The following is a 22315-nucleotide window of genomic DNA, read 5'->3' as shown; positions in this document are numbered from 1 at the left end:
CACAAGTGAATTCTACAAAATATTTAAAGAACGATTAATTCCAATACTATGTAAACCATTTGGAAAAATTGGTAAAGAAGGAGTACTGCTAAATTCCTTCTGACACAAATATGGCACTGATACCTAAACCAGAAAGAGCCAAAACAGAAAAAGAAAATTAGAGATCAATCTCCCTAATGAATATTTTATTCATTTTTAAAAATTTTAAATAAAAAAAAATTTAAATAAAATATTAGCAAAGAGAACGGGTTGGTTTTTGACTTCTACATTCGCCTCACCCCCTTTTTGTATCCTAGCACTTAGCAGCTCACACATAGTGCTTAACGAATGCTTGTTGACAGAATGATTTCAGTGTGTTTTCATTAAGTAAGAGGACGATGAGATTTCCGATTGAGAGGCATTGGAACGCATAAGACTTTGGAGACGAGAGAGCAGTTTGAGAAAGCAGACGGGACCTTCAGAAGGCCTAACTGGAGTTCCTTAAACCACAGTTAGGCAAAGTTAGTTGCTCCATCCACACGCCCCGTCATGGTCATGTTTCTGAATTATTACTGCGTACATCCCCACAGACTGCTTAGTGGAATTTTTCAGTGAGAGTGTTTTCTCTTTCAGTTGAACTGAGAATTTTATTTAACTCCTGAGCTGAATAAATTAATAACCCAATTTACTCTGTGCTCGCAGTAAGGAACGTACTATATCAATTCGTCCATTCGCTAGGCTAAAACACAGATTTATTTATATCAGGGCACTTTCCCTTAAAGAACTCCCTGCTTCTTCCTCATTGGCTCTTCCAGTCACGTGGGACACACAGCTCTACCCGCCCTCTCCTGACGTCCCAGCCGCCCTTGCGCGCCCGCAGGCGGCTCACTCTTCCCCAAACGCTGCTATGGAGGCGACGCCAGCTCCGCCGCTGGATGATCGGCAGCACCTACAGCAGGAGCTGAGCGACTTTGTGGAGACCTGCTACAAGACGCTGGAGGAAGTGACAGCTTCTCTAGGTTGGAGTCTCGCCGAGCTGGATCCCGGAGAACGCGACTGCGAGGAATTAGAGCAGGTTAAGACACCGGTCCGCGGGCGGGGCCTGCTGGGTGGTTCCATTGGCTTTCCGGGGGCGGGGGGATCGCAGACTTCTTGTTTCATTACCTGATCTGTCTGTCTGTAGTAAATATTTAAAATGTAAAAGCAGAGAGAGTAGAATGTAGTTTGTCTTTAGTATTCCTAGTACTTAAAACGTTGGTGTCGCTTACTAAATTCCATGAATGAAATTAAGTTACGTTTCCCCCCTTTCCTTCAGTGGTCAGCGCCGCTCTTGTCGCGCGATTGGAAGAGCCAATGGGGATAGGGAAGTAAGGAGAGTGGGACTAGGTTGTTCCTGCCGGTGGACTCTGGAAATCTCTCCGTTTAGACGGCTTCCTAGTTTTTCTGGTTCTAGGAAGTGACACTCAGAGCTCGTGCTTAGGGATTTAGCCAACATTTTAAAAGAGTTTTGAAGTTTACTAAGTGCATGTTTCACGTGCGTCTTATTTTATCCTCTACAATCCTCGGTCCTGTTATTAACCTTTTTCTATATGAGGAAACTGAGGCTGAGGTGAAGGTTCTCACTGCCAGTAAACGCCTAAAGGCAGGATTGGAACGCAGGGATCAGCTTCATTATGAGTGCAGTTCTTTGATCTATTGGATCACAAGGCTGTTACTACTAGTAGTAGTAACTCTACTAAATTGAATTAGTAGATTCGTTCCTTGGCATTTATTGCAGGAGTTATAGGGTCAAGAAAACGAAATGAGTAGGAAATGGGGAACAAAAGGAAATGTCAAAGGCCGTGCTTCTTTTTTGCCGTCTCTGTTAGATTTCTCAAGATGCAATTACTGTCTAGGAAAATTCACAAAAGAGCACTAGTTGGAGTAGCTCTTAGGTATGTCACCAGCAAAATGCCTGACTTTGAGCAAAATCCTTTAATTTCACCTTTTGGACTGACTTGGGAGTCTGAAATAAATAGATCAGCATTTGAATTCAGAAATTCCATTCAGCCACCAAAGTGAAATTTGGTTCACCACCGTATTATCAGCAACTCAGTAAGATCCAGTGGCTTCCTGTCACCTTCAGGAACAAAACAAAATGCTCTGTTTGGCATTCATAACTCTTCATAACCTCATTCCCTCATACCCCATTGGTAATACTGGCCTCTTTGGGCCACAAACAAGATGCTCAGTTTTTTTCAATTATGGATCATTTTTCCTGACCAATATTCTCCCTCCTCCACTTTGACTATTCATCTCCCCGTCTGTCTTTAAGGCTTAACTGAAATCCACCTTCTCTTCCCTTAATTCCAATGACTTCCCTCTGCTTTAATTTTCTATTTATAAGCTATAGGAAGGGGTGTGTGGCAGCTAGGTGGTATCTGGAGTCAGAGGAAAACTCATCTTCCTGAGTTTAAATCTGGCTTCGGATACTAATTGTGTGACCCTGAACAAGGCACTTAATCCTGTTTGCCTCAGTTTCCTCATCAGTCAAATAAGCTGGAGAAGGAAATGAGAAACTACTTCAATATAATTTACTAAAAAACTCCCAAAATGGGATCATGAAATCAAACACAACTGAATGTCAACAAATTTATCCTGTATATAACCTACTTTGTATATATTTCTTTATTATCTCCCCCATCAGTTGTAAGATCTTTGAGGGAAGGAGCTGTCACTTGCCTCCAGCACTTACATAGGAGGAATTTAAATGTTTATTGAATTGAATTGAATGTTGGCCAAGTCAGTTAACCCCTTCTGAACTTTGGTTCCCTCACCTGTGAAATGGAAATAAGACTATTTGAAATACCTATTTCTTAGCGTTGTGCAGAGGCTGCTTTGTAAATTTTGTTAACATGAGTAAGTATGAGCTTTTATTTCTGGTAAAGATTTGAAGAACCTATTCTTAGTGTTTTTTTAAAAAAAGTTCGATATATTTGGATTTCATGTTAATTGACTTGCTACATTTCCTTTTAATCACCTTCCTAGTGTATTTAAAATTATTTAGATTCATTTCATCTTTTTTAATCAAGCTAAAGTGCAGTTTTTAATACTTTATATAAAAAATATGGTGAAAATTTTCAATTGATTGCTGCAACTTAGGAACATCATTTTCCTTGCAAAAGAGATGGAAATGATTTATTAATGTAAATATCATTGAATGGTGCCAAAGGAAAATACCTTTCCTATTCTATTGCTTATCATGTTATAGTAGCAGACAGTAATTTAATTTGTTTCCCTTTCAATGGTTGTGTTGAGATGCACTTGAGAGTTGCTGAGTTAACAGCTTTGGTGAATGATGTCTTTAAGGATATCTGTAGTAAGTATAGCCAAAAAGAGTGGTGTCATAGAATCACAAAATTCAAATCTTTCAATTTATAAATTAGAAAACTGAGACTCAGTTTAAACTTATTTAAGGTTACATAAGTAGACCAAATCTAGATCTAGAATCTAGGTTTGAGGACCCATCAGGACTTTTCTCAGTGTATCATATTGAATTTCAGACACTTTTGACTTCTTGATGTAGAAATTTCCATTGAATCATGGTGAGTCCCAGTGACCTATTCGTGTCATGTGATGTTTTATAGTAATCTGAAGATAAAATTTGATAAAAATTTATTGTTCATGAAAAGTAGCATGGTATAGTAGACAGCCCTAGAAGTCAGAAAACTTCCATTCTAGTCTGGAGTTCTTGCACTAACTAGCTGCATGCTCTGGAACAAGTTGCTTAACTTTCATTTCTAAATTTTATAATTATGATTATTTTCTTTGCAGACCGAAACTGTGGTATGCCCATATGATTCTAATCATCACATGCCAAAGTCATCTTTGGTGAGGCACATGGCATCTTGTAGGCTCAGGAAATTGGACTATACAAAAGAAGAAGAGGTACCACACACACATACACATATATATATATGTATATATTTTTTATCTACCTGTCTATATGTATTCTATGTAGATCTATGTATCTGTTCTATGTAATAATATATGTATTTTTTATATTTTTGTGAAGTGTGAAATTCCAAATACTCTTATTTGTGAAAAAAAAATGAAATTATTGTTGCAAAAAAAAAAGAATAACTTTATTTTGAGACTTTAAATAAAAAATGTGGGTTTTTTTGGTTAAGCTTCTCTTCTTTCATCTAATGCTCAATTTGTATATTACTCTTTCAAAAATAATTTTGCAATTAGTAGCACTTTCCTTTTTTTAAATAGGGTGATAATATTAATACTTGCCTGGTTCTCAGGTTATTATAGAAAGATAATTTAATCACACCAAACTAATATTTGCATCTTTATAAAAACCTTAATGTTAAAATTTCTGATACTCAAAAAAATTTTTTTTAAAGTTTTTTTTTTTTTTTTTTAATGTTTAGGATGAAATGTATGATTCTGCTTTTTTCTATGGGAATGCAAAGATACCTGTAGTTCACTTGGGTAGGTATCAAGTCATCAGTTTGTTTTTGAAATAAAAATCAATTTATTTTTGAAGTAAAAATTCTGTAATTTCCATTTATAACATAATAGAACACACTCTAGTTCTAAATATACTAGCAAATAGAAAAAAAAATTCTTATGGGAAAATGAAATGAATGAATGAATGATATACCTGATTCTTTAGTCCATGGGTTAGAAAATAGGTTCATATTTATTTGTGTCAGATGCTTTCACAGATGCTTTATATGCTTGGGAAATTATACTTCCTTAGGAAATTAGAAACACAGCACTACTTGAGGATATGATTAGGGTAATAAAAATCATTAGCTCATGTTCACAAATTTTCCTGGGATGTACAGCTACTCTTGTTGCATGTGTGATGGAATAGTTCTTTAAATGGTTTTCTAAGCACTTGGTCACTGACATGATTGGTGTCACCATTCTGATTGGATGGGCTTTAGAAAGAGAATTTTTGCCTTTGACCTCTAAAAGATAAGTCTTGATAAATGGTAGAAGTAGGTAATGAGGAAGACTTCTAAAATGGAACTATGCTAAAATGAATATTTCATTTAAAAAAAAAATTTCCATGTGATTGAACTTGAGTTTTCAGCATAAGGAAGCTAAATTGTATTTCATAATTTTTCTGTCTCAGCATTAAGATGATTAAGCCTTTTTGACAAATCCTTTATGCCTTTTTTTTTTTTTCAGATAAAAATTTACAGTTCCAGATACTTAAACAAGCTAGGACTTCAAGTGGAAGAGATGGTGATGTTTATAATCAAAGTAAGTGTCATACGTGGGTTAATTAAGAAAACTATTGACAGATGAAATATTGTCATTAAAGCTTTTACTTGTCTCATTTTACCACAAGGGCAACAGGTTATTTTTTGTATATGTAACCAAAATTTTCTTCAAGATAAATCATGTGGAAAGAATATGAGGAGAGCAGAGTATAAGTTTTCAGTTTTTGAAATGGGAATCTTGGTTTCTGCTTCATTTTGGATCTATGACCATCTTAGTAAAGCAGAACCTCTCCCAAATACTACCCAAAGAGTTCGTTGAACTCTTTATTTTATTTATTTATGTAAATCAAATTTCATAAACACTTTTTGAAACTTTGGAGAAGATAAAAAGTTGAGTTTTTGCTTCATTTTTGAGGTACTTGAACCACTTTCTATGTGAGACTGCCTTGTAAATAGGTTCTTTTTGGCACATTATGAAATAAGTCTTGGATGAGGTCCAAGATAAATTTGCATTGTTTTGAATTTCATTTTTGTGAATAGCAGAAGTATTCCTTTAAGACAAGAAAAGGTCAAGACTCTCCTAGAAAACCAGAGATCATTTGGTTTGTTGCTGTCAATAGCATACCTTGTATCTGGGAGCGTACTAAATTAGGACAGATAGTGGTCCATTTCAAATGCCACCTTCTCCTTGAAGCCTTCCCTGATTCTGTTTCTTTTCTTCCTTCTTGTATGTCTCCATGCTCCTATCTCATTCCATTCTGCATTACACTATTGCATATTTGTATATATATATATATATATATATATATATATATCTATGTTCCTTGCATTATAAGCTCTGTAAGGTCAAGGGCCATGCCGTAGTTATTTTTTCCCCTAGCATGTCTGATTTTTCATGATCCCATTTAGGATTTTTTTTTGGCAAAGATACTATAGTGGTTTGCCATTTTCTTCTCCAGCTCAGTTGACAGATGAGGAAACTGAGGCAGACAGGGTTATGTGACTTGCTAGTAATTTTGTGATATGAAGTCACTTTTCTGACTCCAGGTCTAGCATGTTCTCCATTGCCCCATGTAGCTGTTCTTGCATATAATGTGCCAGTACCTGCAACCCTTGCCCACTAACCCCCACCTGTAGAAGGCCAAGTAAAGATGTTCAGTTCTCTAAACTGACTTATCTTGAAGTTGGTCCTGTTAGATTTGATGAGATTCATAGTTCTAATTAGAGCTTGTATTCTAGTCTTATTTCCCAAAGTGGGTGTTCCAGGTCTTTGGTCCCAGATTTTACTTTCAGTGTTATAGTTGTTCTAGTCTTTGAAAGCTCTGTTCTGCCTGGTGCCTGCCTTCCTGGAGGAGAAAAGCACTATTATTATTGTCTAACTTCTAAAAGATTTGTTTTCCTTTGTATTTTAGGCCATCTTTCTTTCCCTTTCCTAAAAGTTTCTAGGCCCCTGAAAATTGAACACTTACTCTGACCTCTTTCTATCCTCATTTTATCTGAATCATAGTCTCTAGTGGTACTGTCCCTTGGTGATACTTGGCTTTTTCATCTGTGATTCTAAGCTAGCCTTTTTCTTCTTAAGACCTGTCTATCCCATATCAATTTTATCTGACAAGCATATTCTTTGTATCTTCTTGTTTCAACACTCATACTCCATTTTGGGCCACTAAATTTCTGTTACCTTCAGGATGCCTCTAGCTCTCAGCTCTTTTGCAGAGCAGATATAACTCCCATGAATGATCCCATAGAGTGTCTTTTCTGGTACAGGTTACCAGTTTTCCTCAACTCCCTTATTATCTGACGAGTCATTACTTTGATGAGTCATGGCAGTTGGCCTTCCAGAAGTTGGCCATTATGGACATTCAATAATAATATTTCTTAAATGGACAGAAAAAACTAGAAAAAAAATTTCCTTAATTTTGACTAAGGGAAAAGATGTTCACTCAGAAGCAGACATGGGAACAAATTAGTTAACAAGTTTCTTAATTAATTTGTTTAAAGGAACATATTAAAGAGATCTCTTATGGAAGTATAAGTAACATTCCTGACCATTGGCAATGGCTACGATCATCACATTGTTAGGGAATTGTTAGTGGGGCAATAATCTATGTTGATATCAAAATTAGCTTCTCTTGAGCTGTTAAAACTTTGTCAACATTTTAATTTATTGGGTAGAAGATAAAGAAGTTTAAAAAAATAATTTTATCTTAACTTTGAATTAATTAACTAAAAATTAATTCTCATGTTTGATTTTGTCATGAAAGGTTATGCACAGTTGTCTTTAAGATACAGAAATATCTTTTTAAAGCATTTTTTATAACTTTTCTTATAGGATATTCATGGAGGGACTTTAAAGATAATTAGCTCCCTCATTTTATAGATGAGGAAAATAAGGGCCAGAGAAATTAATTTGCCTGAAGTCATCTAAGTAATAAGATATAGGACTTCAAATGCAGTAGTAGTAGTAGTACTAGGAAAGGCACCATTAAGTAAAAGGGAGTGGCAAACTTAGAATCAAGGGAATGGAGTGATATCCTACTCAGAGACTGAAGTAGCTATGTAGCCATCCTCACTTCATTCAAGCTTTCTGAGCTTCAGTTTTGTCATCTGGAAAATGGGGATAATAATACTTGTTGAACTTGTCTCAAAGGGTTTTTTTTGAGGTTCAAAAAATATGATATTTTAAATTACTTTGCAGACTTTAAGCATGATAAAAATTTTATAACCTTATTTCATAATATCATGAAAGATCAGTAAAAATTAGATCTTTGGGTTTTTATGAGAAAGAATATTTTAATTATGCATAGGAAGATCTATCTTAACTGAATAGAAGCCCCTTTAATAAAGGCATGTAAAGAATATAGAACATAGGAAGTACTTCAAGCTAATACTATGTAGTAGTATCAGAGAATCTTTCATAAATTTCTGAGAAGTATGTAGGAGAGAAGATATATTTGTTTGATAGATGAGGAAATGAAAGCATCAAGTACTTAAACAATTTGTTTTAGGTCACATCATTAATTAATGACTGAGATGATCCTTAATTAATAGGACCGAGTTTTTCTTACTCTCAGCCTGCAATCTATATGTAGGGCTTTGTGCTTCTCTGAAAAAGCAAGCTGCCTTAGAGAAATTAATGAAGCATGATTCTTCACCTCTAGGTGTTGCTCTAACCCAACTGTAATAATTCAGTCATAGTTAACTTAAAATTCATGGAATTCTGATAACCATCTACACAAATTTTAGACATACACTCTAAATATATATTGGTACTATTCATGTTTCACATTATTTATTACACATTAAGGCTTTAAATAAAGGATTCTGTGTAAAAGTATGTATAAGTAACAGAAGATAGTAAAATTAATTTTATGTCTTTGTTTTTCTACTTATGCTATGAGAAGGTTAGAAGAAAATTTTGAGCTTCCCCTAGATCTGTAAGTGTATATTTTCTAACAGCATTATTATACTTGACACATATAATAATAATCATATTCTCACCGTACAGTCATATGAAGTTTTATGGTATTTCTAAATGATTTTATTCACATTTTCATTTGGCCCTCACAACCCTTTGAAAAGGACAAGTTGTAGTTTTATCCCCATATTATAAATGATAAACTGCTGAAACCAAATATTAAAGGTTGAAATTAGTATAATGTATAATATAATGGAAAGAATTTTCCTTTAGAGTCAGTGGGTTTGCATTTAAGTCTTACCAATTGCTATTTCTGTGACTTTGTATATGTCACTTAGGGGTTCTCTTCCTCATTTGGAAAATAGGGAGGTTTTTCCAAGATGATTTCCAAAATTCCTTTTAGTACCAAATATTTGTCTTCTGATCCTTATGCTATTTCTAATATATCATACTGTGTTTTAATTGTTAAACTTTATAGTATAGTTAAATGTGCCATAATAATTTGTAAAAGAAGCTTCAGCATTGAATGCCAACTGTAAGTTAATAAAGGAAATTGGAGAGGAGGCAGAAGCCACCTATATAGAAAATGCAGGTGTAATATTCTATATACAGTGATGTTTCAATGCAAACATTATTAATCTATGTTAGGTCTTTCGGTAGCAGCATTTCATATTGTTTGTTTTTCAGAAATGTGATGTATTTATATATAATACATTCTTATGAATTAAATGCGGTTTACGGTTAATAATTTTTCCCCCTTCTTCTCTTTCAGTATTTGGGGTGAGTATAAGGAGGAATTAGGAACATCATTGTACTCCCTATTAAAAGATTTGCAGTATCCTTTTTGCAGATATCCTTTCAAAAGTGTCAAATGTTACTAAACTTTATTTTGATGGACTGCAGAAATTGTTTATTTAACTTGATTTTCTTTTGTTTAATTCAGAGGAAAAGAAATATTAATATTCTTTCTCCCACCCTGCTTTAGTAACTTGATATGAAAGAAATTAAAGGGAAGTATGTTATCCCTCCCTTCACCTCTTCCCAGCCACATTGAAGAATAAATTGTGTTTCTATTTTTAAGAATAGTGAAAATATGGACAAAGCTGATTGTAGAGTTATATTTTTCTAATATTTGTGTGACTTTCCCCAAATTTTCATTGCCTTTACCCTAAGTTTTAGGTATTAGACAGAGTTGATTCATTTAAAAATTTTATATATGTTATAGAATTGATACTTTAATAGTGCTTAGACAAAAGCATTTTTGTGTGTGTGTGTGACTACTAGTAGTATACTATAGTTTATTGACTTAAAATAGACAATGCCTACTAAATCAAACTCTCTAATAGTAGAAATTGTTAGGGTACTAGTGCAAAGGCCAAATTAAGGAATTGTTTTCCAAATAACTGTTTTTAATTTGTCTACAGACTGGTGAACAATCATCTGTCATTTTAGGTTGTTTAGTTCTTCAGATTTTTTTTTGTGTGTGTGTGTGTGTGTGTGTGTGTGTGAGGTGACTTGCCCAGGGTCACATAGCTAGGAAGTGTTAAGTGTCTGAGACTAGATTGAACTCAGGTCCTCCTGACTTCAGGACTGGTGCTCTATTCACTGACCACCTACCTGCCCCCGAATATTCTTTTAATAGTTCTTTTCACTTCTACATCTTGTCTAGGATATCATTGGAATTGCTTCGTACCTAAAAAAGTATCTAAGAAGAACCAGTGACTTGACATTGTATTGTAAATTAGGACATTAAGATAAAATCAACTTGCATTATTCCTTTGGGTTAACCCAGTGATTATTAAAATAATTCTTTAGGAACACTTGGTCTATATTGTATCATAACCAATGCAGTTTGGAAACTTATTTGCATTTGTAAATGAAGTACAGAAAGAATGTAACTATTACTTTTTCTATAATCATATGATTATTTTGAGAGCCTCGAATTCCAAAATACTTCTGTTCACTTGTTATTTTGTCACTGCAAGGTACTGTGCTTATTCATTTTTTTCCATTAATGAATTGGTTTGGAAAGTTGCTAGTGTTGTTAGCTGGTTTTAAATTAATTTGGTATTTACTTTTTTGAGGATGCCACATGATAACTAATATAAGAAGAATTTGGTATAACTTTTGTTGGTTTATTTTTGGCCTAAAAAATTCTGGAACCTCTAAAAGTAAGCTGAATAATTATATACAGAAAATTATGTATTTCATGTAGTTCTATGCTGAGTTACATATCAAAGATTCTGAATACTCCACTTTAGTAACTCTTACCTGACCAAGAGTCCCATCTTTATTGTTTACCAATAAGTGATCATATAGTCTGCACTTCAGTATCTCTAGTGAGGAGGAACTTACTACCTTCCAAAGAGGCCTGTTTCATTTTTAAACAGTAATAATTGTTAGAAAATTTTAATATCAGGTCCAAATAAATGTTTCTGCGATGTTTACCCATTATGCTTTGTTGTGCCCTCTGAGAATAGCACAGTTAAGTCCTATGTGGTAGCCCTTCAAATACATGAATACAGTTATTACATTTTTCCTAAATATTCTCTTTTAGCTAAACACTGCCAGTTTATTTAATTGATCCTCCAGTGGCATGTTCTCTAATTCTCTCATCACCCTGGTTATTCTTCTTGACATTCTTTCTTTCCTAAAATTTGGTACACAGAATTGAACATCAGAGCAGAGTATAGCAGAATAATTATCTTCCCTTGTTCTGCGAACAAAGTGTCTATCTCAGTATTGCAGCCTAAGCTGCTATTCACTTTTTTAGTTGCCATGTTACATTGTTGACTCATTGAGTTTGCTGTTCACTAACACCCTTAATTTTTTTCCACAGGAAATGTTGTCTAGCCATATCCTCCCATCCTTTATTTGTAAAGTTGATTTTTTAAAAATCGCAGTGTAGAATTTTGTGTTCAGGAACTAAAATATCTGAGTGAGCAATTAAATTAGTGGCTTTATTTCTGTGTGCAAGAATAAGTAACAAAGTACATTAGAAATTCTAACATAAGATGTCATCTGTATCTCTGCCAGAGGCTTGGTGGGATGAAACTGATGGCTAGAATGTAACTCTGGAAGAGTATTCTCTATTCATAAGAAATAAGATATGCAAATGGAGTTAGGAGATGTTTTTTGCTGGTAGGTTGAGTGGGAAAAGAAAGGGGTAGCATGATTTAATAAAAAAGTAATAGTTAGCACTTATATAGCACTTTTAAGTAGATTGTAAAGAAATACTCGTGAGAAAATCTAAGAATGAGAGAAGGAAAACTTGGTGAAGAACATGTAAGTGAAGATCAACAGAGCTAGAAGTGATACTGTTAGGACATTATACTTTTCTTCATGAAGAAAAAGGAGGTAGATTATAAACCTGAAGCATGGTCATTTGTGATATAGTAGTAGCAGGGGACTTTAATTATACGTGCATCTACTAGAGTTCTGTTAATGCACAAAGCAGAGCAACTAATGGTTTTTCACTTTGCTTTAAGGGTAATTAAATTTTTAAAGGGTGAAAAATCCAACAAAGGGAAGTGTTATTTTGGATCTGATTGTTAACTACAAAGAAGCTTTGCTAAAATTAGTCTGTTTTTTAGCACTACTAGTCTAGTTACCTTGTTAAGAGAGTACATAAAATTAGTCTAAACTGACTGGATTTTATCTCATGGTAGATTTTTAGTCATTGCTGGACTTTTCCTTAGTGCTCACTATATACCATTCTATGATAACATGTTTCAGAATTTTGTCAGGAATAGAAGTAAGGCTTAATGACTTAAAGAATACAGATTCTTACCTCTTCCCTTTTTGAAAACTGGGACATTTTCACTAATCTAATTCTGCCACATCTCTTACTGTTCAAGATGAGTATATGTCTTCCATATGCTAGGCACAGGGTTAAGTGCTGAGAATAGAAAGAAAAACAACATAAGAGCTCCTAACACTCAGGGAACTTCTCTTCCATCAGAGGAGACATGTATATATGTAAGTCTTTATCAAACTGATATAAAATTAATACCACACAATCAGGGAGGGGGAGGAAAGGATTTATATAAAGGGTGATGATTGAATTGAATGTTTAAGGAAGTGAGAGATTCTTTGAAACTTAAGTGAAAGGGACCTGCATTCTCTGCATATAGGGTATGACCAATGCAAAACAACAGGTAGAGTGATGTGTGAGAAAGAGCGAACAGCCAGTTTGGCTAGATCCTGAAGAAGAACAATAAGAAGAACAGTGATCTATAATGGGGTCGGTAAGTAGTTAGGTTTGTGCTTGAGATGAATCACTTTGGCAGCTGGGGATGCCAGATTGGGGAAAGGGTGGACCTGAGACAGAGATCTATCAGAAGATTTGCACTTTTCCAGGAGAGAAATGATGAGGTCCTAAACTAAGGTGGCAGATGTATTAAAAAGTGGACACAATTGAGAGAGATTGTGGAAGTAGAAAGTTCAAGATATGGCAATTGATTGGGTCTGTGGGGTGAGGGAGAAAGAGACATTGAGGCTGATGAGATTGGAAACCTTGGAGACTAGAAGAAAGGTGGTGCTTTCTATTAATATAATGTAGTTTAGAAGAGATGGATGAGTTTTAGGGGAAGTTCTTTTTTGGGTATATTGAGTTTGAGATGTCTGTTAGATATCCAGTTTGAGATGTTTAACAGGTAGGCACACTATTAGCTGTATATATAGACCTGTGAATATTCTGCATAGTCTCCTGTGGTTACTGTATGAGAAATGTACTGAGGACAGAACTTTGGGGACCATTCCCAAGTACAGATTGTAATATGGTTAATGAGCCAGCAGAGGAGTTCACCCAGTATATCTGCCCATTCTTTGAGTGCTCTAGAAGATACTTTGACAAGAGATAGTGGTTCATTGAGGACAATTCCTCACTTATCTTAGATTTCTACTTCCTGGTTCCATTTTTGTTTCTATTCCAAAGAAAACAAAATCAGAAATGAAATGAGTTGATTAGTTCAGTCTTCTTTTCATTGTCTGTCATTCTGTCCTCCCTTTCCCCCTCCTCCTATAGCAGTTACAGCCCTTTTACAATGTTAATACACTATCATAGGTGGAAAAGGAAACATATTTTGTCTTTAGTATTAATTGCCATGAATATTTCATTCTTGACTTTAGTTCTCCTAATTGAATTCTTATGAGACTGCTATGCTAGTCTATTTTTTGTTATTTGCCTTTGGTTTCCTCTTCTATTCATGATTTAAAAATCTGAGTTGTTTGGTGAGTCCTATGCATCTACATCAATCTCTATAATGCAGTTTCTATTTTTCTCCCCCTCATTTGAATAATTTATCTTCGTAGAACTGAAGAGACTAATGTAGTTGCACAGGGATAGCTATCTCAGAATATACTCAGAATATACCGTTCTCTTCCCAAATCACAAAGCCCACTAAGTTCTAGTTTGTCTGATATGTATGATTGATATGTTTATTTTGACAAAGCAGACATTTTCTAACATGATTCATTTTGAAACTGCATAGTAGCAATGTCAAAAGTATCATCCTGAGGAATTTTCCTAAGTTATTGATCAGCTTTTTGCTATAGTTACTAAGTCTGTCACTGTAGAAGTCTTCACTACTATTTTGAATAAGCAAATCCTTTATTATGGATATATAGCACATTTAAGACAATTGACAATATAAATACATGTATTAAATATTCAGGAGTTGCTCAATGATGAGTGTTATTTGTCCTGGTGTTCTGACTTTAATAATATGTATTAATGTCGGTTTATTCTATATTGCTTCATGTATTTTTCTTGTCATTGTGTTTCTACTGTAGGAATTTATTCTTCTGTGCCTATTGAAGTGCCTCAGAATCATAAGCGTTTCATCTGTGATTTGACCCAAGCTGATCGTCATGCTATCTTTGATTATGTCCTTGAAGAGACAAAGAAACAGCGATCCAGATCACAGATCACTGAAAATGACAGTGACCTTTTTGTAGATCTGGCTGCTAAAGTCAATCAAGGTTTGAGATATATACTGGTTAAATATTTGTTATTTGATATAGTATTAAGATTATAGTCATTTATCTTATCTAGCAAATATCTTTTCTGTCATCCCTAACTTGAATCTCTCCCAGCTGTGAAACCAGATGTTTTCCCATTGAAAATGAAAATATGCAGATGTATAGTAATTTCAGGCAGCACAATTGTTGAGGTTCATGATTCTCAGATTTTATATGTAATATGTATGTATCCATATCCATATATATATATATACATACACACACACATTTCTCCCAGTACTTATTTCTATAGAAAATTTATTCTGTTTGTGGTGACATTTATGCTGATTAGATGGAAGCCTTTCACTGGAAGCACCTTTTATTACTGCTGTATGTCTTCTTTCTGCCTGCTGTTCTTCCCCTTATAGAAATAAATATTTTACTCACTTGGCAAAAAAAAAAAAAAAAAAAAGATTATAATCATTTAAAAAATTTTTTTTTCTTTTTTTTTTTAAATAACTTTTTATTGATAGAATACATGCCAGGGTAATTTTTTACAGCATTTTCCCTTGCATTCACTTCTGTTCCGTTTTTTCCCCTCCCTCCCTCCACCCCCTCTCCTAGATGGCAAGCAGTTCTTTACATGTTGAATAGGTTACAGTATATCCTTGATACAATATATGTGTGCAGAACCGAACAGTTTTCTTGTTGCATAGGGAGAATTGAATTCAGAAGTTATAAATAACCCGGGAAGAAAAACAAAAATGCAAGCAGTTAAAAATTTCTTTAAAAAAGTGAATTACATCTTCCTAATCAGTGAAATTCCATGTATGTGTTTATATGGGACTTTTGAATAGGCTTGAATCCCTCTTTTTATTAATGTAAGAACTCTGTTTCTACTTTTATTGCTATTTGGCCTGTTGATGTAAGGCAGAATTTTTCACTTTTTTAATGAGTGCACTACAGTTGAAATGTTATTTGATTTACTATGATCACTGAGTTTTTAAGAAAAAAGAATTTTGAGGATATGATCATTGTGGTTTTTTTTTTTTTTTTTTTAGATGATAGTCAGAAGGGTCCAAAATCTCATCTTGAAATTCTGGCAGAAATGAGAGATTATAAAAGACGACGTCAGTCCTATAGAGCGAAGAATGTTCATATTACCAAAAAGTCCTATACTGAGGTAAGTGATGACCAGAAAATGATTTGTTTGTTTTGAATTCCTACTTTTAAAATCTCCATGGAACCCCAAGATGCTGCAGGGATATTTTGGAAAATGAAAAGTATAGCTGGGGTAGACACTTAATAGCATGTAGTATCTTTTTACTCAAAAAATTCATTCTTTGATAAGGAATGGGTTTTCAGAATGTGTAAAACAGTACAGAGGGACTTTATAGCCTTAAACAGTTCTTAGAAGATGATCATAAGTGCCTTTATGAACTTAGCTGATATGTAGGTTAAGAACTCTTAATATTTTACTACTTAGAGGAAAATTAGAGTATGAAAATAGTTTCATACTATTCTGTATTTTGATGGCAGCAGAAAGTCTTTGATTTATATAAAGTGAAACACAGTATAAAATTGATTCTGATTTTGACTTATCTCCTTTGCCCTTAACATATTTTATTTTATGTCTAACTTATAATGAGTGTCTTTTCTTCCCTATTTGATTATAGTCTCCGTAAGGACAGGGATTGTGTTATTTTTATGTTTTTTGTATCTCTCATGCCTTGCATCTAGTATAATTAATAAATAATATTTTTAATTCATGTGTTATTTATTGTAGCTCTAGTCCATACCAAACAATCATATATTCTTTCTTATTTAATGTATTTTTTCAATAACTATAATCCCTTTGAGGTCAGGTAGCATTTAAAAATTTCATATGTATTTCCCATTATATTTAACAGAATATTGGGTACACAAAATACTACTTTTTCCCTACCAAGCAGCTAATTGTTTCATTTTACTGTTAAAAACCTTCTAGTGATTCACCATTTCTCTCTCAGCTGGTTTTTAATCTTCATCCTTGATCTCTTAACCCTTGCAATTGTGTATATATCATCTAATCTTTTTTTTCTCTAATATGTTAGCTTTCTTTGATTCTAAGAATATGACCTTGCTGTCTAGCTTATATGAGACACTTCCAGTTCTGAATTTATTTTCCCCATTTTCTTTTTCCTTTCCTAACCTTCTTTTCTTAACTTTGAAGAGCCTTCTTAGCTTCTCTAAAACTTTACTTAGTTACACAGAAGGGAGAAAAAGGCACCCTATAGAAATTGTCTCTATTTATAAACAGTTTCAGAATCACTGTGGACACTAGTTAAAGGAGGCTGAGAGAGAAAAATGGGGTATGAAAGAAATATAAATGGTCCCTGTTCTCAAAGAATTTCCAGTTTACTTAGTAAGTCAGAATAAAAACTTCTGAAATGACTGAATGGTTCCATATTTTGCATATCAGATATAAATTTCTTTGTCTACCTCCTCTCATTTGCAATGAATACTTTCCCATATTCTTTCTCTACCCAGGTGATTAGAGATGTGATCAGTGTGCACATGGCAGAGCTCAGCAGTCATTGGCAGGAGGAAGTGGAACAAGCAGAGGATGATGCTGAAAATGCTTGTAACTCAGCCAAATCTTCAGGAAGGTGTGTGCATCACTTTTTTGGCACTGTCAAAAAAGTTCTTTTCTGAGCTTGTTCTCTTTAAATTCATAAAGTCTGCCATAATTCTAGAATTTTCAGAACTATTTAAAACAATTTAATTTTTTTTTGTTTTTTGTTAAATACTTCTTGGTTTTATTCAAGATGAGATCTTTTTCCTGGGCTGCTACTATAATAATCCTCTTAGTTGTGCCATAGGATTGTCTTGTAAATGCAATTGCCTTATAATCTGTTTTTTTTCCATTTTACCTCTCAGAAGAGTGGTGAAAGAAATCACTTGTTTGATTTTGAATTCCACTATGGAGAAAATTGTATTACTTTGAGATTGCATTGTTTAAAATATTGTACATGGGTGTGGCATAGCTTTCTTTTGCACAAAGAAGAGGAAAGGAAAGACGCCTACTTAGGATTCACTGGCTAATATTGCTTTCCAGAAAGGAGGAAAGAAGGTCAGCTTCGGTAGATTCACGACAGTCTGGGGAAAGCCATAAAGATGCCGACCACTCAAGACACAGAAGAGATAGAAGTCGGAGCCCAAGGAAACGAAAAAGAAGTAAGGAAAAGGAGAGAGAGAGGGACTTACGGAGAAAGAGAGAGAGGTAAGTTTAAGCACCTTCTTATAAACTATCATCAAGGTCAGCCTTACCTTATCTGTTAGTGGAGTGCTTACCTGCTGCCCCCTGGCAGCTGGTGGTGCAGTGGGTAGGGTTCTAGGCCTGCAGACAGGGACACCCGAGTTCACATACACCTCACACTTACTAGCTCTGTGACTCTAGGCAGATTTCTGCTTCAGTTTTCTCAGCTGTAAAATGAGAATAATGTCACTTAATTCTCAGGGTGGTTCTGAAGTTTGTGAGATAATATTTATATAGCACTTGGCTTGGCACATAGTAGGCCCTTAATAAATACTTATTTTCTTCCCTCCTACTGTGTTGTTATTGTTATTCAGTCATTTTCAGTTGTTTCTGACACTTCTCCAGCTCATTTTACAGATGAAAAATGGAGGCAAACAAATTAAGTGACTTGCCCAGGATCACATAGCTAGTAAATGTCTGAGCCCAGATTTGAAATCAGTTCTCCCAAACTCCAGGCCAGCTGTTCTACCTAATGGACCATCTAGCTGCCTGCTAGTACTTGTCAGCTAAGAATAGCTGAGGCACAGGCCTTGATGTTAGGGGGCTTAGAGTCTAACATGGCAGAGAGGTAAATACCTACAACTGTGAGAAAGGGCTGACAACCGAAGGGGAAAGGATGCTCTGTACATGTGGCGAGAGGACGTGCTCGCTTTCTCATGTAACATCAGGGAGAGTTCGTAGAGATGGTCTTTGAGTGGAGCCTTGAAAGAGGACGTATGCCTGTGTGGAGACTCTGGACTAGGCACTGAGACTAGGAGTGCTGACCCGCTGGCTCTGGGACTTAGAGGAGAAGAGAAGATGAGGCAGTGGCCTCTCATGCCTGGGGGTTGTGATTTTGGAGCCTCTTGTTTTATTTGGTGGGTCATGTGGAGGAGTGATGAGGAAGATTGCTTAGGCAGTAGTATGGGACCTCTGTTGGAAAGGGAAAAAAGCCAGGGAGGTGGGAGGCTGGTAGGGTGGTCCAGACTACCAGAGGAGAAAGCTACAGTATGTGAGAGAAAAGGTGGAGGTCGAGGTAATGGCATTGCCATCAAAGGGATGATGTATGAGGAGGGCAATCAGAGAGCATGTCAGTTTTTGAGTCTGAAATGGCAATGATATTAAAAGAAATGGGAGAAGAGGGCAGTTAGGTAGCACAGTGGATAGAGCACTGGCACTGGAGTCACGAGGACCTGAATTTAAATGTGGTCTCAGACACTTGGCACACACCAGTTGTGTGACCCTGGGCAAGTCGCTTAATCCCTAATGCCTTAGGCTTCCCTCCCCCCCCCAAAAAAAAAAAAAAAGAAAAGAAAGAAATAGATATGTTAGATCATTTCTTGCTTTCTTTTTCTTGTTTTTAGTTTATATTAGCATGAGCTATACTTTGGTGGGCCAGGAAAAAGATCTAAATCCTCAGATTCATTAATTTTATTCTTTTATCATGACTCTTATAAGGATTTTAATGATTGAGATCACTAACACATTGAGTGATTTTTTTTTTTTTTATTTACTGTGGATTTCAAGTTTCTTTATTATGTGCTACTACTACACTGATTAATTCTATTCAAAGAATACCACATTATTTGTAGGCTCAGGTTTAATCCTTAATTCACAGAAATGAATTTTTACTTTGTGATCCTTTCTGGTTAATGGAAATATATTGCCTTTCTCTGGTCTGCTTTTGATGATTGCTTATTCTTGGATTTTTACTAATTGTGTCTTATACCTAAATTTGTAGTTTGAATGTTAAGTGATTTATCTGTTCTTAAATTATTAAATTTTTTGAAACTGACATTAAAATATTTAATAGCTTATAGTATCTTTTTTTATTTCAGGGATGAAGAAAGGCATCATAGCCATAAAAGAAGAAAATAGCAGAGTAAGAGTCAGGAAGATAAATAGAAATATTTATGCATATGTGTTTATTAATGATGTTTATGTAATAAGAACTAATGATGATAGTTCAACTCTCTCAGCTACTTGAGGGACCAAGGAATATAATATACTTATTTTTGTTATAATTGCATTTTGTTGGGACTGTGTGTAATTAAAATGTCTGTGTAATGGTCAAATTATTATTGTTTTTATCAATAAACATTACTATCAGACTTTGTTGGTTGCTAAAAACCTTAATTATATACTTTAATTTCCTCATTGTGAGGAGATTGCCAATTTCTTATTTCTGACTTTGTTGGAGAGTTTTTTTTCTTCTTGATCACTTATAACCTTTATCATAAAATGCTTAACCCAATCTAAATAAGAAAGCATTTGTTGGAACAAAAGTCTTAAGCCAAGAAATTTGAGACTTGACAGAGTCAAAGAACAAAGTTTTCTCAAGATTTCATTATTTCTTTGAGCTTTTGACAATTCAGGTGAAAAATTGGCACAAATGTCAAATATTTAGAATTTTTTTGTTTTTATTTTTGTTAAATATGTTAAAATATATGTTAAATACAATATATGTATACATATCCATACAATTATTTTGCTGCACAAGAAGAATTGGATTTTGAAATAATGTAAAATTAACCTGAAAAAGAAATAAAAAATGCAAGCAGACAAAAACAGAGGGATTGGAAATGCTTTGTAGTGTGGTTCACACTCATTTCCCAGAGTTCTTTCGCTGAGTATAGCTGGTTCTCTTCATTATTGAACAATGGGAACTGATTTAGTTCATCTCTCTGTTGGAGATGGCCACGTCCATCAGAATTGATCATCATATGGTATTGTTGTTGAAGTGTATAATGATCTCCTGGTCCTGCTCATTTCACTCAGCATCAGTTCATGTAAGTCTCTCCAGACCTTTCTGAAATCCTCCTGTTGGTCATTTCTTACAGAACAATAATATTCCATAATATTCACATACCACAATTTTTTTAGCCATTCTCCAATTGATGGGCATCCACTCAGTTTCCAGTTTCTGGCCACTACAAACAGGGCTGCCACAAACTTTCTTGCACATACAGGTCTTTTTCCCTTCTTTAAAATCTCTTTGGGATATAAGCCCAGTAGTAATACTGCTGGATCAAAGCGTATGTACAGTTTGATAACTTTTTGAGCCTAATTCCAAATTGCTTTCCAGAATGGCTGGATGTATTCACAATTCCACCAACAATGTATAAGTGTCCCAGTTTTCCCACATCCCTTCCAACATTCCACATTATCTTTTCCTGTCATTCTAGCCGATCTGAGAGGTATTTAGAACTTAAATGAAAAAATGGCCTTTCATCTGGTAGCCCTGGGTTAAAAATTCTAATATGCTTCCCAAGTAAAAATGAAGCTTGAATTCTTTTAAGTTAATAGACAGTGACGGAATAGCTATTAAATTTGGCTCACCAATTATCTTAGTTTTCATCATATCTGATATCTGTAAGATTTATGAATGGGAACCTTCATGCACAAAATTATGCTTTCTGGATTTATGAATAGCCATAAATAGCCTTAGGTTAAAATTTTAGGACTCTTACTAGTAAGAGTTTTTCTTTTAAATTTTGTTACAGGCATGACTCGTACTTTATAAGTAATCCCTGCTACTAAGGAGTTTGCAATGAGCTAAGCTGATACCAGGTGTCTGTAGCAAGTTCAACATTAATGTATTGAGCCTCTTTGTCCAGAGGGAGCACTAGGTTATCTAGAAAATTGTCAAACAAACCCAACTCAAAAATGGAGCAGGTCAAAGCTCCTGTGCTTGAGCAAAGTGAGATTGGGTTTAAAGGTAACCCCTACACTGGAGGCTAGGAGAGATGTGGAGGAGACAAGTTTTCAAAAAAATATATTACCACATAATTTACTTGTGGATAGGTACTGTTTTTCTTGTGTTTTATTTTTTGTTTTGTTTTTTAGATGTAGAAAAATTATTTCTTCCGCTGAAGAAATTGCCTTTCAAAATTCATTCTTATATGAATAAGAGATAAAACATCCATTAGATTCTTTATATATTTTCAGGAGGTAAATATAAGGTTCTGGGATGCTTTCAACAGCTGAGTCTGACATTTACATTTACTTCAGCAGATATGCTGAGCATGTCCTAAGATCTGGCTAGCCGGGCATTGTTACAGGTATTCACTTTTTAAGAAGATTCCGTCAGTGGTCATTTACTTGTTTTGAAATGTATGCTAAGTTGGATGTGATTTCTAAGAATCAGAATTTCCTGACCTCAGAGGGAAAAAATCAGCAAGTCAGGAGGATCAAGCAATTAGTGAATTGGGCTTGCTTTAGAAAGCAAATGTTCACAGGGCCATATACTTGTAACTGCTATTGCCAGTGAAGGTATTGGGGGACAAGGAGGGAAAAGGTTCAAGAGAAAACAAGTGGCTGGATTCCCACATATCAAGGCCCAAAGTCCATGCATTAATATAAAGAGCATCATTTGAATTTCTCACTGGAATGTTTTATGTTTTTACCAACTATAAAAGAAAGTCTTGGGGCAAGTAGATGGCTTGGTGGATAGAACAT

The 22315-nt window shown here is 34.7% G+C and overlaps 1 protein-coding gene across 1 annotated transcript; it reads left to right on the top strand.

Annotated features, from left to right (window-relative positions):
- The first annotated feature begins 709 nt into the window (after positions 1-709).
- On the top strand, positions 710-19968 carry SNRNP48 (small nuclear ribonucleoprotein U11/U12 subunit 48). Its single transcript, XM_051970720.1, has 9 exons — positions 710-1054; positions 3793-3906; positions 4398-4458; positions 5167-5241; positions 14413-14601; positions 15642-15763; positions 17110-17228; positions 17678-17842; positions 19696-19968. The coding sequence occupies exons 1-9, from the start codon at positions 887-889 to the stop codon at positions 19733-19735; spliced, it is 1053 nt and encodes a 350-aa protein (XP_051826680.1). The 5' UTR covers positions 710-886; the 3' UTR covers positions 19736-19968.
- The last annotated feature ends 2347 nt before the right edge of the window (positions 19969-22315 follow it).

This window comes from Antechinus flavipes, chromosome 1, assembly GCF_016432865.1.
Source record: "Antechinus flavipes isolate AdamAnt ecotype Samford, QLD, Australia chromosome 1, AdamAnt_v2, whole genome shotgun sequence".
Classification (NCBI taxonomy): domain Eukaryota; kingdom Metazoa; phylum Chordata; class Mammalia; order Dasyuromorphia; family Dasyuridae; genus Antechinus; species Antechinus flavipes.
The sequence above is the reverse complement of the archived record's forward strand: the minus strand, read 5'-3'. Positions and strand labels throughout refer to the sequence as shown.